This window comes from Rattus norvegicus, chromosome 9, assembly GCF_036323735.1.
Source record: "Rattus norvegicus strain BN/NHsdMcwi chromosome 9, GRCr8, whole genome shotgun sequence".
NCBI lineage: Eukaryota > Metazoa > Chordata > Mammalia > Rodentia > Muridae > Rattus > Rattus norvegicus.
The window spans coordinates 75601062-75616994 of NC_086027.1; the positions used below are offsets into that span (position 1 = coordinate 75601062).

The window sequence follows — 15933 nt, forward strand, 5'->3', positions numbered from 1 at the left end:
GCATTCTTTTATTATTTTACTACTCATAAAGAGTAGGATTTTTCACTGTAATTTTAGAAACTACAAAGCAAATACACACTTCAGAAAGTTACTCTATTCCAGAAGGAATAGATTTGTCATAGAACAGGATCGAATAATGCCAGGAGGAGGAGGAGGAGGAGGAGGAGGAGGAGGAGGAGGAGGAGGAGGAGGAAGAGGAGGAGGAGGAGGAAGAGGAGGAGGAGGAGGAGGAGGAGGAGGAGGAGGAGGAAGAGGAGGAGGAGGAGGAGGAGGAGGAGGAAGAGGAGGAGGAGGAGGAGGAAGAGAGAGAGAGAGAGAGAGAGAGAGAGAGAGAGAGAGAGAGAGAGAGAGAGAGAGATCTGGGGAAGAAACTCACATGGGCACCAGTTCAAGAAGCTGTCCTGTGACACGATTCTTGGATTAAATGAAAGGAGATGAGCTAGCCCAGCAGGAAGGGCATGCTGAGGGCTGTAAGTAGACAAAGGATGGCTGAGAGCAGAAAAGACAAGAGCAGGGTACAAGGCATGTAGCTGCCTTTCTTGCCCATTCTCTCTAAATTAACTAAAGCTATAGATATCCTTCCTAGAGGTACTGAGGGGGACCACCCTGGGTGTGTGTATTTGCTCCTCCATTCCATTCTGCTGTTCTGTATGTCCACATGCCAGCCTAAAGTTCTGCCTATGATTTCACTCCTGACCCTGCCCAAGGACCAATTCCCCCATCTCTCAAGAGGGTCCCAGGAATCAAACTCAGGTTGCCAGGCTTGGAGGCCAGCGTCTTCACCAACTGAGTCATCTCGCTGACCCTATTTAGTTATTTTCAGATGTAATATATGAATGACAGTAAGTGGGATTGTTGTCCATGAGTGGTGATGTATGGTCAGTTTCCAATGATGAACCATGCTGCCAACCTACGCAAGCAGAATGGAGCCCCAAAATCTTGGGTGGCATAGAAAAGAGGAAAGAATTGCAGTCATATCATGTAGAAAAAATTTATTACAGTAGCATTTGGAAAAGGTTGGTTACTATTCTCAACTCTGTTTTAGGGAGACCTAGGAGAGAGGTGTGGAATGAACAGGTTAAATTTCACCCTCAAATGCTCATCTTCACCAAAATGAATACACAGAAAAGGGTGGAACAGAGAGCCAGGAAAAACTTGACAAACTTATGTTTCAGTGAGTAGTCCAGACGATTTGCTGATGGTTTCAGGAAAGCCTTAGAGAAGATGCTTCCAAAGACCGGAATATAATTAATGTAGCCTATTACTTCCACACCTGTCTCCAAAGTCTCCCTACAACAAAGGCAAGAACAGTAACCAACCTTTCCCAAATGCTACTGTAGTTATTTCTTTTCACATGATATGACTGCAACTTTTTTCCTTTCTATTACCTTTATAATGACAAAGGAATTAAACACATCAAAAATACAAATTTTACTTGCCAAAAAGTCCATGAAGAGTTATGGATAAAGCTTTGGGCATTTAAAATCCTGTAGCTCAGTTGATAAGGGGCTTGTCAGGATAGAGTAAGCTGGATCCTCAGAATGGAGGCTCCAGAGTTTCCTCTACCCTCCCACCTGTGCCAGGCACACACATCCTCACTTCTACAATCTTAAGTAAATACTGAAATAGAGTCTGTGCCTTTCAGTACTCCTCTGTATTTAAAACCCCTTTTGTAGAAAAGAGAGAGCCTTTTGGTTAGTAGTAACCACAACATAATTGATTTTATTTGTTTTTATTTGTTTTGAGATAATTCCTACTGTTTGCAGTGTATCCCAACCACTCCAACCCCACATCCCTACCCCATCCTTCTGTTTTTCTCCTACAAAGCCTCTTTCCCATGTTCTTGTCCATTTGTCTAGTTTGCTAGTTTTTAAAGAAGAGTCCCTTTTCGTATCCATATTGCTAATTTTCTTATCCTATGAAAAGAGATATTTAACAGTTAAATTGCATACATAGAGAGAGTATTCTATAATTCTATCAGAAAGTTAGGGAACCAAAACAAAACTTTGTATCTCATCGTTCTATGAACAGCATCCAGGAAGGATCAGCTATTCTCAGAGGCTCAATGGAAGGAAATGTAGGCATCACTCAGCCTGAGTATTTAACTCAGGGGAGAACCCACTCCCTAGCTCATTCAAGTTTTGCAGAACTTAGTTATATGTGGCTTTCCTCTGAGCAGTTTCTTTGCTATCTCTCTCTACCAGGAGCAACTCTGCATTTAGAAGGCATCTTAATCTTTTTCCATGGTCCCCTTAATCCTTTAACCTGGCAATAGGGTATTGAATCTTCATGCTTCAAATTTCTGTCTTCAGACAGAGGGGGGACAAAGACTGTTTTTAAATGCACCATTAGAGTAAAACTAGGCCCAAAGTCCTTGCAACCATTTTCAAGTTCTACCTACCAAACCAAAGTATGGGAAGAGGTGTCCTTCTGCCATTATCAAAAGTTTACTTGCCATACTCAGCGTTCAGATCTAGAATGGGCCATAAAGATTTCATCATCCAGATGCTCCAAGAATCTATGTCATCCTTTCTGTGCCTCAGATATCTATATATAGGCAGAATTTTATTTAAAGCCAAAGGAAAGGCCCAAGACGGTAAATGAAATCATTTAAATCTTACTAAACTTCTGACTTAAAGTAGGCATTTACTCACTTCCTAGAGAGAATTGGGTAAAATTTTCACTGAAAGAGTGATCACATTAGGTGATAATTTCTCAGAAAGATAGAGTTGTTCTGGTGTGTATTTAAGTGCTTTTTATTGTTATCTCTAGTGCTGGACTGCCTGCCCCCTAAGGAACTGCTGAGTGGTCTTTTTATGATCGACTGGCAGTTTGTGCCCAAGTCTTATTTGAAGAGTCATGCTTTAAAACTGAGAACCAAGACTTAGAACTTAAAGTCTGGTATGTGTGAAGAACTGGGAAGGAGCCATGTCTTTTAATGGCCTCTCAGGACTGAAGTACCTAAAGCTGGACCTCCTATCCTTTTAAGATTCTCAAACATTCTTAGGTGGACTTCCCAGCTTGAGAATTTTGTAACTGTCTCCTCCTTTGTTGCTTTGTTCTGGAAACCACTGCAGGCCCATGACAGCACCACAGATGAGTAGGAGTGATCAAGGGCACAAGGGAACCACCACAGCCAACCACACCATGTCGTCTGGAGTTAACACCAGGTAACTCACTGTGCCCTCTGCTTCTGTGGCCTCTCTGATGCACTTCAGTGGCTGGGGATAAGAGGAATCCTCAAAACAAAACAAAATAAAACAATCACAGCCTTAAGTGTAAAAATCTACAAAGGAAACCTTCCAAGATAAAAGAGGGTGAGAGTTTAGAGGTACAAGAAAATACCAGAACTACTTAGAAAATCATCACAAACTCACACAGCCTTCATGAGGTAATGGTTGTGCTGGGTCTATTGGACTCCAAGATGGCCAGAGGCTTCACCAGGCCTTTGGAGTAGAGAGACCCTCTTCCCCCCATCATGTTTAAAAGAAAGGCCCAGATTTCAAAGTTGGCTTTTTTTTTCCAATTCCCTCCTTTGGCTATACTCCATGAGTTTATATAAATCCTTACACTTCTTTATGCTCCTCATAGGACAATGAAACAAGTTTTATAGGAGCTATAATTGCTGTATTAGCGGTGACCCAATGAAAGAAGATAGTACTTGTGAGGGTTAGTATGTGTGTGTACATGTATCAAAGGGTGTCCCTAAAGAAGATGATATGAAAACTCTAGGAAACTCTGGCAATGAGTCCCCTTCTTCCCCTGAAGCTTATGCCAGTTGCTGTTCTGATTCACAGGTACCCAGAGCAAGGAGCCAAGCTGCACTTTATCAGGTACAAAAGGACTAGCTCCCTCTTCACACCCCTTCTGACACTGAGATGATTTCTTTAGACCTGGGTACCGATTCCATTCAACTCCTACATCGGATGCATGACACTACTGTTTCCATGTAAATCCTCAGGAAACTGCTCTGGGAAAGTCACCGCAGTGTGTCTGAAATGATAAATTTTCTTCATCCCCCAAAGGAGCTTCTGCGGAGCTCTGCCTACCAATTCCTTAACTCAGTGGGAAGCATATTTCTCTGTCATGTGACACCCTGCACACCCTTCATTCATAGTGACCAAGTGCCCATGTTTTCTGAGTCCTGGTTAACTATTCATAATTCCATAGGGAAAACCTCCATTTACTAGAGGAAGGGCAAGGCCTTCCCAGAGAAGAATTAGATGAACGAATTAGTCGAGAAGAATTCAGAAGACCCCGGGAATCTCTGCTGAACATTTGCACAGAGTTCTATAAGCATTGTGGGCCAAGGCTGAAGATCCTTCAAAACCTTGCTGGGGAACCACGGGTCACTGCCCTGGAGCTGTTGGATGTGAAGTCCCACATGAGGTACCCATACACATGTTCCACCTCTGCCTGGGAGTGTGATGCTCAGAGCCTAAGCCTGTGCCTGTGCCTGTGTGCTGGACTGAGGTGTGTGTGGGGGGGGGGGTGTGGGTGGCTGGGGTTTTGGGGAGGGAGTGGGAAGGCTTCGTCCAAGAAAAGGAATGAGATATTTAGAATAATTTTTTTCCTGTGACTTGGGTACATACCATTTAGATCCTTCTGGTAAACATTTTATCTATTAAAGGGATCTCAGAAATTGGCAATGATTTTAAAATGGGAATTCAGTTTATAATTTACTGTTCGATAGATTTTAAAATGTGATCCCAGAGTACCCACTAGCTTATTTCTAGCAGTTTTTAAAGGATCATAAGAATTCCTTCAAAGTAAAAGTTCATGGTTAACAAAAGACTGACTTTGAATGTTTAATCCATCTACAACACTAAATGTATAGTTCTCCCCAAGCCCTCCAGGCACCACATTGTAATTTGCCAGAACATACCAATTTCCTGAACAGTAACTGCTTTGTTTTTTTGTTTTTTTTTTCTTAAATTGATCTTCTGAAAGGAATTTAGTAAGTGTTGGGTGAAGTTACAGAGGAGGGCAGAAGCATGACCTCAACATAAGCTCTTTCCCTGTCAACCTCTTGCCTTTCCTGAGGTGTGGGTACACACCCATCCATGCTGGAGAGCTCCAGCCCTCCCTACTGTGCAGTGGTGGGGAAGAGGTTATTTCACACTGATGACTGCAGCTCCTACACAGAAGACTGCAGTGGTTCAAGGACCTGTTGTTGCCTTGGCAACTGAGGACTCTATCTCTAATTCACCTGAGTAATTCTGTGAATAGACAAACATTGCATTCAGAAACAGGCATTTTGTGGCTGTCTGTCTGTCTGTCTGTCTGTGTCTATCTCTGCATGTGTCTGTGTGTCTATATATGTGTGTCTATGTGTCTGTTTCTGCATGTGTGTCTATATGTGTATGTGTCTGTGTATGTCTGTACATGTGTATATGTGTCTGTCTCTCCATGTGTCTGTGTTCATCTGAGTGTGTGTGTGTGTGTTTAGGTGTCTCTATATGTGTGTGTCCTGTGTGTCTGTATGTGAGTGTTTGTGTCTGTCTCTATGTGTGTGTCTTTGTATGTATGTCGGTGTGTGTCTGTATCAGTATGCATGTGCATATGTGTCTGCGTAGTATTCATGTCTATGTGTGTCTACATGTGTTTTGTTTCTCTGTATGTATCAGTGTTTGTGTATGTCTGTATCTGTGTGTGTGTATGTGTGTCTGTGTGTGTATCCATGTGTATTTTTATGTATGATTGTCTAATTCTGTGTGTACGTCTGTATATATCTATGTATCAGTGTCTGTGTGTGAGTGTATTTGTGTGCATGTCTATATGTGTCTAGGGATTGTAGGACTGTTCTATAAGTCTTTGGATATGTAAGGGAAGGAAAACTAAGATTAGAGAGGCCTTGAGCGCCCTCTAGAGGCTAACACTAAAGTTAAACAAGCCCTAAGTTACTACTTGGGACTTAGTGTAGATTTAAGGTACAATAGACATTAACACTAATGAAAGTTAACTACATTATATTAGATATTAGGGCTTTAAAATAAATCCCTAATTTTCAAAGTTATCATAGTCCATTCCAAAAGACAAAAAGAAAATAAAACTGTTGCAAGTACTAAAATCACTTGTATAATAACTGTTTATTATTTCCAGGCAACATTTAAACTACATGATACAAAGAGATAGAATACACTAAGTAGAAATTGGAAAAAGGTAGTGCCACCTGTAAATATTTTTGTTTGTGATGAGATTGACACAAAAATTAATATGAAATCATATTAGATTTATTTGTGAACCATAAATTTGATATTGACCTTCTGGAGTCTTTTTTTTTTAAAGATTTATTTATTCATTATATATAAGTACACTGTAGCTGTCTTCAGACACACCAGAAGAGGACATCAGATCTCATTACAGATGGTTGTGAGCCACCATGTGATTGCTGGGATTTGAACTCAGGACCTCTGGAAGAGCAGTCAGTGCTTTTAACCGCTGAGTCATCTCTCCAGCCTGACTTTCTGGAGTCTTAAAGTAATTAGCAAAATATTATATGCTATAAAACCATAACATTAATAGAATAGAAAAGTCATTGTTTGGTGAAATAATAATTATTAAAAATAATGCTGTCCATGGTGTTAACCCCAGTGATCAGTGAGTTAAGAAACAGAAGGATCAAAGTTCAAGGCTAGTTTTGTCTTCACAGTTCCGGGATAATCTTGGCTATACAGGGAGACCCTAGTCTTACTACAAACGAGCAAATAAGTAAAACAAAGGACAAGCAATGTCTCCCAGTTGCTATTTGTTGAAAAGAAAGAGAGTGATACAATGAACAGGGTCATCCACAATTCCTTTCTAATGGATAAGGGCCAGCTCTGGGTGGCCGTGTAGATATTATTTATGTCATATGTGATTTGTCACAAGCCAGCTTTCTGGAGCCAGGATAGTGAGAGAGGAGTGGGTTACTCAGATACTATATAACCGAATGTCCCCTATTAATGTAGGGGACCAAACAACAAGCTTTTGAGGAAACACAAGTGTATACTTCTTTGACTGAATACAGAGGTTCTGTGTTACACTGCGAGGGGGACAGATCCAAATACAGTGACCGGTGCCTACGTATATTAACGTTTCTTGTCATTTCAGTGTGTGTGTGTGTGTGTGTGTGTGTGTGTGTGTGTGTGTGTGTTAAGTCAAACTAATCATAAATTTTGGAGTTGTGAGTCATATTTACAAGTTTAAGAGTGAATAGTACCCAATCAGAGAAAACTTGGCTGTAAAAGGGGAAATGGGACTTATATATCCCAAATAACATGGAAGATGTTTGCTCAAATAGTTTGGATCAGTCTAAAGAGCTAAGAAACAGTGTTGAGGGAGTCTGTACTCTGCACTTGCACAATATCTGACTAATTTCAGCATTCTCAGTGAAAATATTCTTGATTAGTTAGACTCTCTGGCCAAAAGGAATTTCTTGCCGTGTCCTTCTCCTTCCTTTCTTTCCCTCCCCCCACCTCAGTCTTCCTTGCTTCCTTGCTCCTGCTCTGCCTTTTGACCCATGCTCTTCGTCTTCTCCTCCCTTCTCAATGAGAACTCTTGAGTTGCCATCCAAAAAGACCCAGAGTAACGATTATCTTCTTAAAACAGGAATAAGATTGCAAATGCATGCTATCATGGAGGTAGGGTTGAAAACATATGAAAGGAAACTTTCTTGTAGGCTCACCACTAATCCATTTTTCACGACTAAAGTTTACAGAAACTTACATATTATTCTCTAAGGTTCCCCCCCCCTCATTTCTGGCTCTATTATTCTCAAGCTAACAGTAGATGAATCATTTTTAAAACATGTCCCAAAGCTATCTTTAAAGCACATCTTTTTTAGAGAACTAAACTCTAGTGATTATTCAACCACACAATATGCACTTAGGCATATTGAATCACTGTCTTCAATAAAATATGGCTTACAAGAACCCAAGTTGCTCTAGACTGGTTATTGTTACAGTGGAGTGTCTGAGAATGTGCAGGGATAAGGTGAAGGTATCTAGAAGAGTCCGTGTGGATAAAACTGCTGTTATCTGAATATAAGCCATCTAAGAAAGAATCATCTCTGTGTGACACGCTTATGAGAAACGTAAGTAATACCAAGTGCTGACCATTTGAGGCATTTCTTTATGGCACCCACACTCACACACGGTTTCCATGCCCGTTAGGAGTGAAGCCGGTGCGTATGAAGGGATGGGAACTATTTCCTGGCTATGAAGGATTGCCATGAAGACGATCAACTGGACTTGTGCATTCATAATTAAGCCTAGCAAGAAGATATTAGAGACAATTTAGAGACGTAACATGGCAGCAGCTTCTAACAGTGCAGACCTCTGAAGGTGGAATGGCTTCCCTTGATAGTAACGAGTTCTTCCATGTGTGAAGCTAGTCCAATGGGATACATGTTAGGGCATCTAAGCATTGGAGGGGTAGGCAAAGGCTTAGATATTATTCCTGAAGTGGAGCCTAGAGGTCATACTGTAGAGCCTTTCAAGCATTTATTTTGCCTCTCCTGGGCTATCAACTTTTCTCTTTATTAAAATGCTATAGTTAATATTTGAAAAAGGAAAGGTACAATATTCCCATTGTACTACTTCTAGTTAATAGATCTCCACACGAGTTAGTGCTTGTTTTGTTTTCGGGTGTGTGTGTGTGTGTGTGTGTGTGTGTGTGTGTGTGTGTGTGTATACAGTGTGTGTTCAATTACATTCTCTGTAAATTGAGGATGTAGGAAATTGGCAGAGTTCCTGTTTAGCATACACAAAGTCCTGGATTTTATTCCCAGCACCACAAACAACCAGGCATGATATCAGACATCTGTAATTCCAGCACTTGGGAGGATGAGGCAAAAGAATATAATATTCAAGCTCATTTTTCTGCTATACAGCAAGTTCAAGGCTAATCCAGGTAGCATAAGACCTGTCACACACAAAAAGAAGCGGCATTCTTTAGATACATTTGAGCTGTCCTTAATCTTTCTAAGTTGTCTTCATGTTTACTCTCTGAAATATCCCATGATTCTCTATAACTATACATGTGCACATATCATTAAATTGATATGTGTGGGGCTGGGGATTTAGCTCAGTGGTAGAGCGCTTACCTAGGAAGCGCAAGGCCCTGGGTTCGGTCCCCAGCTCCGAAAAAAAAGAACCAAAAAAAAATTTGATATGTGTAAGAAGAACAGAAGAATTAAAGGATGTTGGGGAGAACTTTTTTAGTTAAGAAGTTGATACGTTGATTAGCATGAGGTGGTTGGCATGACACTGTGTAGAAATAGCCCCAATAAGGTATGTTCTTCTATTTCTAAAATCATTTTAGGCTGGCAGAAATTGCACACTCCCTTCTGAAGCTGGCACCATATGACACCCAGACAATGGAGAGCCGAGGCCTTCGACGCTACATCATGGAGATGCTTCCCATTACTGACTGGTCAGCAGAGGCTGTGAGGCCAGCTCTTATCCTCATTCTGAAGAGACTGGATAGAATGTTCAACAAAATCCACAAGATGCCCACCTTGAGGTGAGAAGGCTTCCTGTTCGGATATTACAGAGCATAGGGTTAGAAATTTTGAACACCTTAGGTCAATCAGTGGTTAATTAAGTTTTCAGGTGGTATTTATTCATAGATAATATACATTCCCCAATAACCATATTTGTTTTGAGGAAATCACGTCTCTTTAGGGATGTATGTGTTCATCTTGAGGAAGTGTCTGTCCATTTCTCAGAGAGAAATTGGAACTCACAACGTAATCCCTTTTGAAGTAAGACAGCGAGTGCCTTCCAAATAGCCAGCACAATGGAAAAGAGAAACATTAATCTGATACAAAAAGTGCTACATTTCATACAGTTGTCAAGTTTGGGTAGGTAGCTAGAAATTTAGAAAAATTCAGGTTTTTATAGATATTGGCCAAACTGCAACTTTAAAGTCTCGGATAACAAACCCAGACATTCACCTTACTCAGTGGAGCTCTAAATGAACACAGTCACAGCCTGGAGATGTCCTGGTGGCCTAAGAAATATCCATTCATCCCCTTCAAGTTTGCTGATGCTGCTTCACTAGCCTACCTGGCAAGACACTACAATTCACAACCGATGAATGGAAACTTCAAATGCAAATGAATGAGAGAGCTCCAACCACCTTTTCAAATTAAACTCAAAATCAATGCAACTTTGCCTCAGACTGTGGTACTTAAGGTTCAAGTTTTATGGACATTAGCCAGCACTCTGAATGTTTATGCCACCATGAGGACTCACAGAAAAGCAGAATTGAACAATATCAGGCTAGTGCCTAAGTGCTGGTTCTTCTATAATTTTGTACCATGGTGATGGATGTCAAGACACTATATCAAGGTCACTTGTTTCAGTGGCATAGAGGTGCCTGGGTTTTTTGGTTTGGTTTGATTTGATTTTGGGTTGTTTTGGGGTTTTTCTTTTAGATTTATTTATTTATGTTATTATATGAATACACTGTATCAGATCCCATTACAGATGGTTGTGAGCCACCATGTGGTTGCTGGGAATTGAACTCAGGACCTCTGGAAGAGCAGTCAGTGCTCTTAACTGCTGAGCCATCTCATCAGCCCGAGATGCCTGTTCTTAAGCACGATTTCTTTAATAATCCCTTTAGAACATTTGCATCTATTAGTAAATGGCTGATCAAACATTTATAAATTCTTACGAGTGTGTGTGAAAATAAATTCTTTCTCTTAAGTACTTTGACATCTAAGATATTAAAGATCTCCATAAAATGACTCATTTGTCATATAGTTCAGCCAGTTATAAATGACACATCTCCCCAAAGGAACTTTTTGATTCATGCACACTTTTGGTCAGCTATGGAAACTTTACCTGTGAAACAGAATGTCAAGACACTATTTGTTTGTTTCTATTCTCTTCATATGACCTCCTTTCAACACACAAAGCATTGGCTGAAACTGACCTGTGGATTACCTGGGTGCTTTTGGCATCCAGGATGTAAGTGTTTCCTCATTTGGGATACACCTCCACTCTTTCATTGTACAGGATGCAGTTTCATAGCAAGTGTAGGCTTAGAAATAATTTTCAAATCAGCAAAGCCCAACCTTCAATATTTGGAGTCCTAGAGACTGAGACAGTCACAGGCTGTATTAATCTGGTTGGATTGTGTGCTGTACCATCTGTAATAGCATAAAAATTAATCCAAGATCCTTTCCCAGGAAGCAACGAGAAATTTTTAGACTATTTTCCTCAAATTTCATCTTTTGACAGGACTTATACCATAAAAATCCCATTGATAGGGTGGTGTGAAAGTTGATGGTACCAAGACCAGTCTGATAAATAGATCTCAGAACTGCAGCTGGGAGCGGATTTATTCTGTTAGAAGATTTCTCACATCTCCTCTCAAAAATGACATCAGGGACCTTAAAATATGACCCATTCATCATCTCTGTTTTTTCTTCAATAGATTTTGTCTCATTAGTCGGTGGGGCAGGACTGTGCCTCTGCTACGTTTTCAGTACCTTCTTCCCCTCCCAGTGTGCTCTGTACTTTTGGAACAGCATGGGTAAACGTCATCCCATGGGAAACACTCTGTCTCAGACACATGTCCTGTCTTAGTTGATGTCGGATCACTGTCTCGTTCACTGTTTCAGACTGTCTCCAGAAGGGAGCCAGGTTGCTAATGGCTCCTATATTGTATTCCAGGCGACAGGTTGAATGGGAGCCTGCCAGCAGTTTGATTGAAGGGGTTTGTTTGACACTTCAGAGGCAGCCAATCATATCCTTCCTGCCTCACCTTAGGTCACTGATCAATGTCTGTGTCAATCTGGTGAGTAGCCAAGTGGCAATCTTATGAAACTTTGCACAGTTTAACTCTGCTATTGATTTCTCTAAACTGAAGATTTACAGGTCAACTACTTTGTGCCCCTTACCTACCTGTGAACACTGACGGCTCAGGTGACACTCCAAACCCTGAGGTACATTTCAAGGTGGTGCATGGGAGATACAGGGGCCCATCCCTGCCCAGGCGGGATGTTGGGGTGCTGCTTCCCATGCATTACTTTGACAATCACCTCAAAGTTGCGCTGAGAGTTGAGGGCTGCCAGTTGGAGAGTGGGGTGGTGGAGTCTGCACAATTGGCTAGGGGTTGACATAGTTTTGGGAGGAGAAACACAAAAGAAGGCTATTCTTTTCTTCATTTTTCTTTCTTTGTTTCTTTTTTTTTTTTAAGGGCCAAATAATACTATGAGTTGGCCAGGCTAGGATTTATACAAAGAAAATTTGTCTTCACTGTTTATGTAATATCTAGAGTCCGGTCCTCACAAGGTTTTGTACGATGTGTGAAAACCATGCTAGAGCATATCATCCAGTAGGATCAGCTGCTTAACTAGTTTGGCAAACCAACGTGTAGTTGCAATGCCTAGTTTAGTGCACATAGAGCTGTGACCATCCTCATTGTTCAGTATTTGCTCCACCAAGGATTGTTGACGGCACTGCCTTGAACCCACCAGTAAGTGTTCAGTCTCCCAATTATCCATCTCTCATTTCCTACATAGTTAGCTATAAACATCATTCTACAAAACCTTGCCTGAATCCAGTATAATGACCGACCTGACTCCAGACATTACATGCCTCAGAGGGCACCGAGAAAGAAGAGACTGAGAATGACATGCCCGACCTCCAATTTGTTCCTATTATTAGTAGGGAATGAGACTCCTTTACTGCAGTTGCATGAAATTGCAATGGTCAAGGCTAGTCATGTGCTCTGTTTGTATTTCAGGTGATGGGAGTGGTAGGACCTTCCAGTGTTGCTGATGGATTACCCCTTCTTCATCTCAGCCCTTATCTCTCACCACCTCTGCCCTTCAGCACAGCTGTTGTCCGGCTTGTAGCATTGCAGATACAGGTGTGACTGCCTTACCTGTTTGTCACGCTCATTAAGTTGCCATGGAGGCACCCCATCATCGTGGTGGTCTCTCTCTCTCTGCAAAGGCTGGGCAAAATCTGTGAAACCGAAGTGGGAACACCTCCAAACACTGATAGGTTTCAAGCTTCAGCCCTGAGCGTGGCCCTAAGTTGTGCTTCTGTAATTCTTCTTGAGATTTCAAAAATAGCAGAGTCATCTAGTCCTGGCACAGCCACAGGAACCACTGTGGTCGTGGAAGCTCTGTGCAAACTAATGGCATATAGGTAATCAGCTCACAATTATTAATCAAAAGGAGCAATAGTATTCAAAGTCTGGTTTAAGATTATTTTCAGAGAGAATTACAGTATAAAATTCTTTCACGTGTTACTACCAGACTTTGAATATCTGTATTTTCTTTAACAATTGTGGGTTGAATATTATTTTAAGTGCACATGCGCACATGTGCGCACACACACCACACCACCATACTACTTTAACAACAAAGGTACAAATTCCCGACTCCCCTGACCGTTTCTCTGTGTCACCCAGTTTCAAAGCTCTGTGATCAATGGAAAGAATACACTGGCTATCGATGGGTAATTTATAATGATAATTACAATTATCATTATAATCATACTGATCTGGCATTCATGGCTTCTTACCATCTAGTAAATGGGTAGGTGTTCAAAGAATGTGAAGAATGGTGGCTACTGTGCAGAAGGGAAAAGACAACATCCTAACCTTTACCTTAATAACCTATTTCTAAAGATCACATATTTCTTCTTTTTATTGCTCCTGGGCTTGAAGAAGGCCCAGGCGTGTACTAAAGAATTTTTAAATAACCCCCAAGTGGAGAAAATGACAACTTGGCATTTTCCTTGGTAAACACATAGAGCAAAATTAGTTGAGGGGAATTAAACTTCTCCACCTACCGTTTAAGCCATTACTGTCTCTTTAGGAATGTAGCTCTGTTATGCGAAGCCAATGGTAAAGCATCTGTGTGGGTCAGATGCCATGTGGCACAAAGACGACACGTGAACTCATAGTTTGCAGGCGCAGCCAGCGGGGAGGCACCTTGGCCGACACTCTGTAGAAACAAGTGCACCCGGTGGACACAGTGGTCAATTAATCTTTTCTTTTTCTATTATTGCTGCACAGGCTTTAAAAGAAGATTTTCCTTTAAGCCATGTGATCTCCCCATTCACCAATCAAGAGCGAAGGGAGGGGATGCTTTTAAATCTGCTCATCCCATTTGTGCTCACAGTAGGATCTGGAAGCAAAGGTCTGACTAACTTAACTAAAGGAAACGTATCGTTGTTGTCATGTTCTCTAACTACCAGCGTGTTGTTTCTTCTATCCTTTCTTTTCCCCAGGAAAGCCATCAGTTGAATTGGATCTAAGTGGTTTAAGTGGGCATTGGTTTGGGAAATAGTTTTATTTGGTTTAGCTGACCCGGGACAAGAATTTCTTTTAGAAAAGAAAAAATAGTTCCTATTTAAAATGATTTTAATACAGTAGAGAGAAGAAGGACATTGTTTCGCTTATGTTAAGCAGATGTTAATTGGTTCAAGTACAATGCACTGAGAAGGGATGGGTGCCTGGACACTGTGGTTAGCAGAGATCCTGTAGCTGCCAGCTATCAATACGTTCTCTTTACTTTTCCTTCTTAAGGGGGCCTTTCTTCTAGGAAAAACCTATCTCAAATGTAAGCACGATCACTCTAAGTACTTGCCAATAGAAAAGAGAAAGAACTTTAAGCAGGGGATCTGGCTAGCAATACAAGTGCTTGGATGCCAGCTATGGTGACCCTCAGGTGCTGATAATGCTGTGCTGTATGTGGAAGACAGCATACGTGGTAGGAAATACCCACACTCCTAGGTGTTCTGGTTTTGAACTGGAAGAAGTTGCATTGGTCAGTGTCTAACATGGAAGGTCTGCCTTGTGATTGTTACTTTTCCCCCTTCCTCTCCCGAAATGCACTTCAGATAGCCCGTGGCTGGAGCAGCCTGAGGTACAGCTTCTGCTGCAGACTGTCATTAATGTGCTCCTGCCCCCTCGGATCATCAGCACGTCCAGGAGCAAGAACTTCATGCTGGAGAGCTCTCCCGCTCACTGCTCTACCCCCGGGGACGCAGGCAAAGACTTACGCAAGGAAGGGCTGGCTGAATCCACCAGCCAGGCAGCTTATTTGGGTAGGTCTTTTCTCCCCTGCTTCCTCTTTTTCTCTCCCCAAGGATGTATTTACTAAGACGCATCTTGGCTCAGAAGGTACGTAAGCTACTTGAGCAAGAAACTCTCTTGCATGGCCCTTTTACTTCAGTAAATACATGTCAAAAGGCAAAGAGTATTTTCTTTTTAATTGTTTTTTGAATTTTAATTTTATTTGGCATCCCAACTGCAGACCACAGCTTACCCTCCCTCCTCTCCCTCCAGTCCCTCTCCCACACCCTCCCGTCTTACTCGCCCCCATCCACTCCTCTTCTGTTTCTCTTCAGAAAAGGACCAGACTCAGTGGATATCAACTAATCAACTGGCCGTGGCTTGCCAAGTTGCAGGAAGACTAGGGACCTCCTCTTCTATTAAGGCTAAACAAAGCAACCTGGTAGGGGGAAAGGGCCCCAAAGACAAGCAACAGAGTAAAAGACAGCACCTGCTCCCATCGTTAGGAGTCCTGCATGAAGATCAAACTGAACACTGTAAACATATGTGCCAAGAGCCTTACTCAGTCCCATGCAGGCTCCCTGGTTTGAGGTTCAGTCTCTGTGGGCCCCTGTGGGATCAGGTTGGTCGATTCCATGGGTTTTCTTGTGGTGTCCTTGACCCCTCTGGCTTCTGAAGTCCTTCTTCAGCAGGACTCCCTGAGCTTTGCCTAATGTTGGGCTGTGGGTCTCTGCATCTGTTTCCATCAGTTGTCATCCTCTCTGATGACAGTTCGGCTAGTCATCAATCTGTGAATATAGCAGAATATCATTAGGAATCCATTGACTTTTGTTTTGTTTTGCCAGTCATGTTTGGTTCTATCCTAGGTCTCTGGGCAGCCAACCTCTGGCTTCTGGCCATCCAGGT

General features: G+C 41.8%; 1 protein-coding gene across 17 annotated transcripts in view; it reads left to right on the forward strand.

Moving 5' to 3' along the window:
- The window catches only part of Unc80 (unc-80 homolog, NALCN channel complex subunit), a 178232-nt gene that overhangs the window by 139444 nt on the left and 22855 nt on the right, over positions 1–15933 (forward strand). For 15 of the 17 annotated variants that reach the window (XM_039084598.2, XM_063268134.1, XM_063268130.1 and 12 more), the window contains 8 exons: positions 3078–3170; positions 3798–3833; positions 4171–4389; positions 9304–9504; positions 11667–11790; positions 12742–12867; positions 14026–14149; positions 14853–15059. In XM_039084598.2, coding sequence (XP_038940526.1) covers positions 3078–3170; positions 3798–3833; positions 4171–4389; positions 9304–9504; positions 11667–11790; positions 12742–12867; positions 14026–14149; positions 14853–15059 — 1130 coding nt within the window. The remainder of the gene's footprint in view (positions 1–3077; positions 3171–3797; positions 3834–4170; positions 4390–9303; positions 9505–11666; positions 11791–12741; positions 12868–14025; positions 14150–14852; positions 15060–15933) is intronic. The other 2 variants (XM_063268135.1, XM_063268136.1) reach the window with 1 other exon arrangement.